The sequence below is a fragment of the Taudactylus pleione genome, unplaced genomic scaffold (assembly GCF_031769625.1).
Source record: "Taudactylus pleione unplaced genomic scaffold, aTauple2 ptg000161l, whole genome shotgun sequence".
Lineage (NCBI taxonomy): Eukaryota > Metazoa > Chordata > Amphibia > Anura > Myobatrachidae > Taudactylus > Taudactylus pleione.
Genome location: NW_028284563.1, coordinates 6,368,752 through 6,380,888, shown reverse-complemented (window position 1 = coordinate 6,380,888; position 12,137 = coordinate 6,368,752). Strand labels below are relative to the sequence as shown.

The 12,137-nt window shown below is 40.7% G+C and overlaps 1 protein-coding gene across 1 annotated transcript in view; it reads left to right on the top strand.

Moving 5' to 3' along the window:
- The first annotated feature begins 2,296 nt into the window (after positions 1–2,296).
- Positions 2,297–12,137, top strand: part of CXCL14 (C-X-C motif chemokine ligand 14) — a 32,035-nt gene continuing 22,194 nt past the window's right edge. The window contains exons 1-2 of the mRNA XM_088475086.1: positions 2,297–2,617; positions 3,070–3,175. Of these exons, the coding sequence (XP_088331212.1) occupies positions 2,554–2,617; positions 3,070–3,175 (170 nt within the window). The 5' untranslated portion in view covers positions 2,297–2,553. The remainder of the gene's footprint in view (positions 2,618–3,069; positions 3,176–12,137) is intronic.

Here is a 12,137-nt window from a genome sequence, read left to right as displayed (position 1 = left end):
TTTAAACTAAAGCAGTGGGTTTTGGTCTATTAAGTCTTTTCTTTATAGACAAAAACAAACCAAGAAATCGCTCATAAAAGTACACTTATATAACTTAAAGACAATTGATCAAAACTCTGTACACAACAAACTGGGGACTTTGTAACTTGCAGTGACGTCAAAATAGTTTTTATGTTAATGTGCTTGTTTTCCAGATTTGCAACTGGTTATACAGATGAGTGCTCGTGCACCTTTGCTCTAGGTGCACCAAATAGCCCCTCAGCACGCCAGGGTCCTTGCGACTTAGCGTTGGCAACAAAAGTCGCAACCTAGCGTCCCTGGTACACTGTGAGGGCTTCATGAGTGGCTTTGTTTGTATGCGACTGAGATGCAATGTTTAGGAGAAACGTACCCTGTACTACCCATGTCAGAGCACCTAGGTCGTGCCAAATGTTTTGCACCACATGGCACAAAGATACTGGAGGACTTATCTGTAAGTGAAGGATGGCTTCTTTACACACAGCAATAGACTACTAAATGGGCAGATCCAGCGAGGTCAGTGCTTATTATTATTGACTTGTGGCAATCACAGCACAAACAGAACTAGAATGACGGATATTTAAAACTTTATAGAGTGAGCAAAAAGTGGGATTTTCAGGAGCACAAATGAATGGGAAATTTTAAACATTTTGGCGCAAATGGTGTTTTAGTAGATAGCTGTTGGTAGAACCACACATATGCATTGCAACGTGTACACACCAAACAAGCACTACAGCTCCATTACCTCAGTACTGGCAGAACAATTAAAATGGTTGCAGATAGGAGTTTGAGCGGGAGGACCAATCAAAAGCCTTGATTCCTGTGATTGCACTTTTGATTGGTTTTCCTGCTCATGTTTTTTTATCTGGTACTCAGAGACAAACAATGGAGCTCTGGGTAACCCCCAGGACTTCTGGGAGGGGAAGGACCAGGTTAGTAATAACTGTCTTGAGCCTGCGCAAATGATACAGAAAAAGCGATGGGTTTTGACTATAGGGTGGAAATCATCGATGGTTGCTAACCATTGATAGATGGTGGCCAACAATACTTTAAGATAATAGTACAATTTAAATATAATGTACCACCTTAGTCCCTTGAATTGTACACATTGGGGTCTATTTGCTAAGTCTTGGATGGGGATAAAGTGAACGGAGATAAAGTACCAGCCAATCAGCTCCTAACTGTCATGTCACAGGCTGTTTGAAAAATGACAGTTAGGAGTTGGTTGGTTGGTAGTTTATCTCCGCACACTTTATCTCCATCCAAGGCTTAGTAAATAGACCCAATTGTCTTATATGCATCTGTAGTTCAAGCAATGATTAAAACGGGTTGGGTATGGGATGCCGGTGTTCAGACTAGGTTATCATCCCGATGGCTGAAGGTAAGTATACCTAGCCTAACCCCTAACCCTACCCTAACCCTCCCTCCCCGATGCCTAAATCTAATCTCCCCCCCATAGTCTAAACCTCTCCATTAAGTGCCTAACCCTAACCCCCCCCTAGTGCCTAACCCTAACACCTAACACTAATCCTAGTGCCTAACCCTAACCCCTAACCGTCCCCCCAACCCCGGTACTTACCTTAGGGATTCCGGCAGTCAGGATGTCGGCGCCGGTATTCCGATAAGGAATAATGGGGTCTATTTACTAAGCAGTGTTAGGAGACAGAGTAAAAAGTGATAAGGTGCCAGCCAATCAACTCCTTACTGCCATCTCACAGGCTGTGTTTTGAAAAATGACAGTTGGGAGCTGATTGGCTGGCACCTTATCACTTGTCTCCTAACACTGCTTAGTAAATAGACCCCCTAATTAGCAGCATGGGTCAAAGTGGAAGCAGATACACATATTTTTGCTCGAAGTGCACAGGTCACCCCTTCACCAACGAAGTGCTATCACTGCGCAGTCATATACATGTGCATGTGAGGTAAAATGGCAGCCCTCACAAGCGCATAACACGTTTGTTCTAGGTCTTCTCCCTAATATGCTCCTGCATGAAAAGGCTTGCGTTCTAATATAGAAAGCAAACTTATTTTTGGTTTTAATCCTAAATTTGCAACATAATTAATGTTTATTATTATATGTATACAAGATGAATGTTTTGCTCCCCTAAAAAAAAAACCTGCCACTTTCATTTATAATATGAAGAAGCTCATTCATTGTAAATTCACCCTAGAGAATTAAAAAAAAATATCAGTTACAAAATGCATACAGCCCTCAGTGTATTTCAGCCACTCCATTCAGGCAGAACAGGATAGGGTAAGCGAGCAATCCCCACCCTCCATAGAGTGAGGAAATTGCAGTGACTAGTTTGGTTGCTATGCATGTTAATGACTTTGTACCCTGGGCTGTAGGATCTGTTTTAAAAGAGGACTAGCAAGGCAGGCAAGTCTCAGACTGGAGGTGGTTCACAATCAAGGCAGTAGGGGCATCTGGACAGCGAGGTTTCCCTGAGCTCAGCACAAGCAGAGCCACTGGAGACACCACAGGGGGACAGACAGAAGCACATCATCAATAAAGAACACTATAGGGTTTGGGACATGAAACTCCTGCCAGTGGCATTTCTTTTGCTCCTTATAGCCATTTGCACATTGCACGTTGAAGGTGAGTCTCCCAAATTCCTCTCTTGGATTAACCACTAAATTCCCAAATATGACTTTGCAGTTATTATGTATAAATGCATTTAACTGTTCTGTATATATATATACATATATATATATATATATATATATATATATATTCAAGCATGTCAGTGTTGTTCTGTATTCTTCAGTTTATGTTTGTCATTACTTGTGCACTAGATTAACTTGTTCTATGCATAACTTTAAATGCATTGCCAAGTATACTGCATGGAAACTTTATTACATTAATTCATGTTAAATGTTACTTAATGTCAATTGCATTCTGCCTGTATTTGTTTTGTGTGTATGTTATGATGTATTACACAAATGTATGCAAATATCGGTGTTGGTTTTTAACCTGTTTAATACTCTAATAGACTTTGCATTATTGAATTTGTAAGATGCCCTAGTTCATATATTTTTTGTTCTCTCCAGGGTTTAAATGCAAATGTCCCAGAAAGGGTCCAAAAATAAGATTCACAGAGGTGCAGAAACTGGAAATTAAACCCAGACATCCATACTGCGAGGAAAAGATGATCATGTATGTACCATTTTCTGTTATATTCTCATTCAAGCAACAGTTAATTCCAGTTTGCTTACCCCCCTTACAGAATTGATGGGGCTCATGTGTTTTTGCATTACAAGCGCACATATGGGCTATATGAAATAGACTGCGGAATGCAGGCACCGGTGAGCCAAATGCGAGACTGCCTGATGTTTTACCCCATATACCCCATAGTATTATAACCTGGTGTGACGCCTAGGATCTTTAGCGTGGTGGCATATGGCACAAATCTGCCAGATGTTTTGCTAAAACAGGTGTTCTTTTTTTCTTAATGAGCCTTATACAATTATAATGAATGAATAAATAAATAAAATAATCGATGAATAAAATAATGAACTTTCAGCTTGTGCTTCTATCATATTAGAAATAAGAAGGATATTAGAAACATAGGGGCTATATTTACTGACATGCGGGTTTTTAGAAGTGGAGATGTTGCCCATAGCAACCAATCAGATTCTACTTAACATCTATCTAGCACCTTCTAGCAGATAATAGCTAGAATCTGATTGGTTGCTATGGGCAACATTTCCACTTCTAAAAAACTCTCACTTTAGTAAATATACCCCATAGAATTTGACGGCAGATAAGAGCCACTTGGTCTGTCTATTCTGCCCCTTTGAACATTTTCTTCTAATGTTAAAGTGCCATTTAACACATTAACACTTATTTAAACACTTACTAAAGCCCAACTGTTTGAGTTAGATGTGAGGTCACATAGGATAAGGGGTAATGCTGGTAACTACAGTAGCATAGTGCTGATAACTAATGCAAGCTCGGTAATCTTTAAGTAAAATGACTTATCTTTCCTATTTTCATATTCACCTTTATTTTTACAAACACTGCAAATCCCCCTTCTCTGTATGCTGCTATTAGTAGAACAATGAATCTGAGGAGATACGCTTGCTCACAACACAAATACAATCTAGAATTTAATTTCCCATGTCTAAAATAGCTTCAAAGGGACAGTATATTGCTAAAATAAATGTTTAATAGCTTCAAAGGGACAGTATGTTGCTAGAATAAATGTTTAATAGCTTCAAAGGGACAGTATGTTGCTAGAATAAATTATTTTACTAGTTGGGGTCTGATATGTGGTTTGGTCCACTTTATCTCTAAAAGAATCCTTCACATCAGTCAGTCTTATGGTGCGTACACACTAGACCATATGCTCCCTGAGCGATATTGTCTAGTGTGTCCCCAATGTCGTTCATGACATTGAGCACACCCGCTGAACGATATCATTAATGATATCGTTCAGCGCCGGGCTCTCTTCCCCCATTCCCCAACATGCAGCAACCTTACGACATCGTCAGGTTGGCCTGCATGTTAACCCAATGAACGATGATGATGAACGACCCGCGGGAACGCACGTCGTCGTTATCGTTCATCGTTTTTGTGATAAAAATGGACGATAAAGTGGACGACTGAACGATAACGATATCGTTATCGTTCAGTCGTCCACTTTAATCGCCCAGTGTGTACCCACCATTACTTGGTGATATAGCTCTTGCTCTCTTCACTTAAGTCTAAGAACATCTAACTTAAATTGACAGATATACAAAATATACAATTAATTCACATTTTCAAAGAAAGTTAATGCTTTAAAGCCAAGAAGTCATTTTTTCCCCATCATTTTCTATTGTTTAACCAGAAAATGGGAGTGTTGTGTATTATACCAGGGGTCCTGTGGATGGAACTCAACTGTATTAATTGGAGTAATGGGGCTTTCATGTAAAAACAATGACAGATATTCATATTAATAGCTAAATTGTTAAAATGGAAATTCAACTTTAGCTTTTTTTCAGATATGTTAGTTATAGCAAGCAATGCATACCATTTTGTAATAAGTTTACTTAAAAATGACCATCTATTTTCCAGCTAGATTTTTGAGCAGGGGTAGGCAACCTGTTGGACTGCAGCTGCTGTGGAACTACACATCACAGCATGCCCCGCTGAGTTTTCGCATAACATAACAGCAAAAGTGTTGCAGGGAATGATTGGATGTGTAGTTCCACAGCAGCTGTAGTGTCACAGGTTGCCTGCCCCTGTTCTTGAATATGATGCCGCTGCTTGCTATATACATGTTTTGTTCTATGGTCCTCAAACCCTGTCTAGTGCAACCCACTACTGCTAATCACTGGGCTTGGTCATTTTTCTGGGTATGAGAAATGCTATGTAACATGTTTTTCAATTAATACTTCCTACAGTGCTTACTTGTCCAGTATAGACACCATTTAGTTCACTTTATTTTGTCCAAAAGTGTATTTTGCAAATCTTGCCCCCTTACCAGCTTGTTAGGTACATTCTGTAGCATATTGTATCTAAAACTATGAGGTCTAGTTAGTAAACAGTGTTAGGACACAGAGTGAAAAGTGATAAGGTACCAGCCAATCAGCTCCTAACTGCCATCTCACAGGTTGTGTTTGAAAAATGACAGTTGGGAGCTGATTGGCTGGCACCTTATCACTTTTCACTCTGTCTCCTAACACTGCTTAGTAAATAGACCCCTATATGCAGTATTACCATTTGACAGAGTCCATACAGTACATGTACATTTTGGTCACATATCCAACGTCATCAGCGTGACCCTTAAGCACATGAGGGGGCATAAATTATGCAGTGCTAGAAGAATTTGCATATTAGGCCTCAATGTAGCTCTTGCTGCCTTCGATGCGCTGGGCCCCCTCTCCTTAGGCGCTTACCTGCTGCCACGCACCCGCTTCCTACATTTTGTGAAGCAGCGTCTACTCCTCTTGGGAGTGCGGTCTGGGGTGTGACATCATACCCTAGCACAGCACTCCCAGGTCATTAACTAAATTTAGCAGTATGTTATTATTCAGTGATTCAGGCACCCCCCGTCCTTAACCCTTGCACCCTAGGTGACTGCCTATGTTTGTCTAGTCGTAGAACTGGCCCTGCTCCCGCCACATCATTACACCACTTCAGCACACCAATGTAATCAGGGAAATATCTATGTATACATACAGTTCCATCAATGCACTTTGCTTTGCTTGTGTAAACTACTAGTCTGCAGCCAAACCTTTCCTCTAGCCTCAGCAGTGACACCTACAGGCTGTAAATACTTACTGCACTGAGAGCACTGTACCTAAATCTTATGCAGCGGAAGCATCAAGTCTGTGGCCTGAATCAATGATCGTCAAAAGACAAATCAGGACTTCGCTGAGAACTAGTGACTTCGCTGAAAAATTGATCTATTATTCAAGATGAACTAATATTCAATACCTAGAAACCTATTAATGTAGGGAGAGGCAGCGCCTCAGTCTGGGCATACAGCACATCAGAAATATTGAGGACCACTACACTGATAGGCAGGGTCTTGACGTACCTCTCCCCTAGTATATAAAGCAGAATAAATTCTGGTGGGGACTGTATAAACCTGTGCCAAATCAGTTACCTAGTATACAGAGGTGGCCAATCTAAAATCTGGTGGCCAGTGTATAGAACTACCCTCGTCGTACCCTATAATAACATACTCCTTGACCAATAATCGCCTGGCCCCCAGCTCTGCTGTAGACCTGCTGGAGATCTACCAGGAGCTGCAAGTACGGTAGCATCTACTGTAGCTGACAGCTTCCACTGCTCTCGTTTGTTCTTTGTAACAGATAGAAAACTGGTGGCATTAAAAACTCCCAGCTGCTGTTTCCCATACCAACGGCTAAACAAAATAGTGGGGTGACAGGATCCACAGGGCACTGGGGTGTACCCCACAGGTCATTCCCCCCTACTGCTTCCTACAAAAATGATAGGTTGTACATTTGTGGATTTTGGTTAATGCCACAAAATTAAGTTCATGAAGGGTACACTTTAAACTAGATTCCTAGGGGGTATATTTACTAAAATGAGAGTTTTAGAACAGGTTCTACTTTACATTTGACTAGCACATTCTAGAAGATAATAGCTAGAATCTGATTGGTTGCTATGGGCAACATCTCCACTTCTAAAAACTCTCACTTTAGTAAATTTACCACCTAGAGTAAAAACTAAAATTGAAATTATGTATTTAAAGAGCGCATACGTGTATGTGTGTGTGTTTATAAAATCTATAGTATTGGCGAATGCAACAGATATTTAATAATTTTCCGAGTGCCTAAAGTGTGCACCGGCACACTTTAGGCACTCGGTCATTTTGAAAAGAGGAATGAAATGTCATTGTGAACAGTGGAATTAAACCTGCTGAGAGAAGCCTTTGTGTGACACATACTGTATAGCTTTTACTGTACATTGTATTGGATGACAGTGATGTTTTCCTTTTATAAATTCACGGATGCCAGGATCAAGCCATAAACAAAAAGACTGAGACAGACAGCACCTGTTTAGCTACTGGTAAAGGGAGTAGTCACTTTCTACAAATTACACTGTGCAGAAATGTTGCTTAATTATATATGTAAATAATATCTTATGCCAGTGTATGTCACACTTTTATTTTCTTTGACATTTTTAAAAACAGGTTGTAGTTTGTGTCTAATTTTGTTGTGAAAATATTACACTCATACATAGATAGAAAGATTGGTATTTACCAACGTGGCACAAAAGTGCAAATCTGCTGTAGAACCATAGAACCTATAACAAAGTGCAATTTAGACAATGCAAGCAAAGCTTTGGTGGGTTTGTTGTGGTCGCAGTGCAGCGTTTCACTCCTTACAATTGAAAATAGAAAAAAAAACAAATTTAGTTCACGATTTTGCAGAGAACTGATTATATCAGGGAAATTAATGGGTTTGCGCTAACTGTATAAAATATATAAAAAAAACCCTTTTCATTTCCATATTTTCCCCATAAATTGACCTAAATTAAAAACATTATTAAGAGTTACAGTATTTTATATAGTGCACACATATTCTGCAGCACATTACAGATAATATTTAGTCATTCACATCAGTCCCTCCAACAGTGGAGCTTACAATCTATATTCCCTACCACATGTACACTAATATACACATGGGTTAATTTTTTATTGCCAGACCCCAATTAACCTACCAGTATGTTTTTCGATGGGGGGAGATGTACTTAGCCTTGGATGGAGATAAAGTGGAGAGAGATAAACTACCAACCAATCAGCTCCTAACTGTCATTTTTCAAACACAGCCTGTAAAGTAACGGTAAGAAGTTAAATGTACTTTGGGGTCTTTGTGCTAAGCCTCGGAGAGAGATAAAGTGGACGGAGATATAGTACCAACCAACTCCTAACTGTTACTTTAAAGGCTGTTTGAAAATTACAGGAGCTGATTGGTTGGTACTTTATCTCTCCCCATTGTATCTCTCTCCAAGGCTTATTACATCTCCCCCACAGGAAACTGTAGCAAAAGGACAGCTCCCACGCAAGCACAGCGAGAACATACAAACTGCACACAGATCGGGACTTTGTGGGAATTGAACCCAAAACCTCAGTACTGTGAGGTAATGATACTGACCATTATGCTACAATAAGAGATCCCTATCGCTTCTGAGAAAAAAAAACAGTATAGCGCTCACATTGATAAGCTAAAAAACAGTTATAAGAAATTATATAGACTCACCCCAAACTTAAAAATGTACTTTGACATGAAACGTGCAAACCACTTGTCAAGAACTGTTATATTATTCCCATAAGGAAGTTTTTCGGGGCAACACGGCGAAGTTAGAACACTTGACCACAGCTACAATTTGAAAAACAAAAAACAAAAACGTATCTGTAGTCTCGCATTGATTTTGTGTCATAAGTTGCAGTTAAAATCATGGCTTTAAGAGACAATCTTTACAGTAGGGTATTATTAAATACAATGAGTTACACTATAGCAGTTAAATACATTTAAAACACACATAGCTATTTATGCAGTAAGTTGAATAAACTATAGATTTCTTTCATCACTGTATCATTGGTTTCTTCTTTAAAAGATCACTAAAGCCTTTGATGTACTTTGTATTATGAAACTTTATACAACACTTTTGTATTAATTGTTTAGACAGAACCTTGAAACCTGAGCTTCAATACAAAAATGCAGTGCGACAAAATGAATAGGTAGAACAAACTGGCACATCCTGTTAATTAGCTAGCAAACAATACATGTGCGATAGTTGTAGGATTGTGGTAATATGAAATACCAAATCGGATAATCCACCTTAAAATGGGGAAACTGAGAATTCACCGGCACATCTTGCAAATGAAAATTAATCACAGAGCTGTTTACTTTATAGATTGCAGTTCCCGTTGTTGTGCCAGTTCCACCAAATGTTTGACTGCAGATGACCTACATTCTCTCAGGCACAGCTGGTCTGTGCATTTCCTTATGATTTTACTAAAGCCAAATGTGTTCTACATAAGTTTTTTCTGGGAATACTTTTAGAGCAATGATACTAAATGATTTTGCTAAACTTTTTTTTTTTCTAAATTAAGGCGCATATCCACTACACTATTAAAATGAAAAATTGAATGATAACAACAGCGTTATTGTTCAATCGTTCATTAATCGTGAAGTAATTATGCCGGCAACGACCAGCGATGCGCACTCCCGCTGGTCATTGTCGGCATCTGTCATCGCGATCGTCAGGTTGTGCATAGTCGGGGATGAAGGAGGGTGCCTGCACTGAACGACATATTGTCCAATGTGGGCACATTATCCACTGCACAGGATGATGAACGATTGCACGAATACGATGTTGTAATCGTAGAGTAGTTCTACACTCGTGTAGTGGATATGCACCTTAAGGTGACCTAAACGGGTTTAGATGAATGGCAGCACAGTAGCATAGTGTTTAGCATTGCTGTCTCAGGTTAATTCTCAAACAGGATCCTATCCGTCAGGGTTTGTATTGTAACGCCCCTGTGCATGGTGTTTCTCCAGTTATTCTGGTTTTCTCCCAGACTTCCAAAAACAACATAAACAGTAGATAAATTACCTTCTCACTAAACTGTACCCTTGTGTGTGTGTTTGCCTTGTGTTAGAAAATATAGGGTCGGACTCATTGTTGTAAGCGACCTACGCATGCCCAGGATCTGTACTGCCCATGTGCAGGTCTCCCTCTGCGAGATCACTCGCAGTTCCCTCAAGCCGCAGCCTGGTTGTGGGCAGTGCTGGGCTCAGTTCCAGTAAATGGGGGCGTCATCAATGGGGGTGTGTCTTGCGACCAGGGGAGTAGCGAGGGTGGCACCGGTGGAGCATTAGTTCCAGGCGCCAAAATAGACAGAGGGCGCCACCCAGGGTTCCGGAATTCATGGGCGCAACTCAGTATGACAGCCGCCTGTTTGTTTTATCTCGGTTGGTTTGCTCTATATCCTAAATAAGTTACGGATCTGAGATCCGTTTCTACATTTCAAGCTGCCCAGATTGCCTCCTTTCCTGCCCTCCCTCCTCTGTGATCATCTTCTGTCACCTGTCAGATTGAATACATTCACTTCTCACCTCTTTAATTCCCTCCCCTCTCTATCTTGTGTTTGGCTCTTTGTCCTTGTCCACTCCTTTCTTATTGGCTTATGTCACCTCCCATCTCCTCTCCTTTCTTATTGGCTTCTATCACGACCCCTCCCCTCTCCTTTCTTATTGGCCTCTGCTATCTCCCCTCTCTGATCAGCACTTTCCTCTCCCCTCTCCTCTTTGGTCCCCTCCCTCTTTCTCTCCTCATTGTGCTTCAATGGACTTAAAAGTGACACATCTGAGGTAGTCCTAAGCTTCAGTTATAACTTATAAGGTATTAGATTAAACAAAGTTGCTGCTTTGCTATTTAAAGTAATGAGGTATTCCCAGACATGACCACAAAGTGTTATTTGAAAGGTCTTTTAAAAAATATTAGGAGACTTGAAATAATAATAATGGTGGTAGACAGAACATGATTAGTAGTACTCACATTAATATAGGGGCAATGTATATTTGCTAAGTAAGAGCATAGCTGAGAAGGGAGCTTCCCATAGGGGTTCCCACTCCAGTGACAGCTGCTCGGGGCAGTAATAAGCTGTACACCCTGTGTAATCTCACTATAGTACATATATTTTGTCAATTTAAGTTAAATTATCAGAATATATAATACAATCTGCTCTATTGACTAATAACAATGATTCAAAGGAGATAAAAGTCAGATCCTAGGTGCTATACATAAATAAAGCAGTGCCAAAGGAGTTACCCCTTACTGTCATATAGTGCATCACCGAAGCTTTCTATTCCCCCAATGGGACCTCAATGCTGTCACTGTTTGCTGTTTTTCTTTTCACTTCAGTATTCCCCCGCAGGCTGGCCATACCCCACTGGCACAGCTTAGTACAGGGCGGAGGGTATGTCATGCACTTTCTCCTGGCGCCATGCTACCACGCTACTCCTCTGCTTGCGATATAGACTTCCCTGGCCTCAGCTACGGAGCTGCAAGGGGTAATCTGATGGCCGATGGTCTCGCAGAAGATCCGATGTTGCGTTTAGGACGCAGCATTCAGATCTGCAAAGATATCAGGAGGCGCCGATTTACACCAGATGCCTCCTGCTTCATTAGCATATTAGTTGTACAGTATTCCAAAACCCCTTCCCTGCTTCTGTGCAAATACCATACAACTCTGTATCAAGCCCATAGACGGTAAGCGCCTATGGGGCAGAGACTGATAGGAATAGTATTCCCTGCGCAGCGCTGCTCAATAAGTGGCGCTACATCAACAGATAAACAACAGTAATAGTAGATTGATAGGATATGCACCTCGCACATTGGCTGACTGCGGTCATTGGTTTACTGCACCTTCCAGCTCACCCATACATACCTGGTCATTCAATTGGTTATTCTTTACATAGTCATGTTGGTCCATTTGTACACACCCGTAATATAAAGAGGATGGGTATAAAACTCCGGAAGCCCGCTCAATGAAGATGCCGAAAGGGGCAGTAAGAAGCCTAACCCTACCCCTCCCCCCCCTAACCATAACCCTCAATTATTGGTACCTAACCCTAACCTTCCCCTTCTGGTG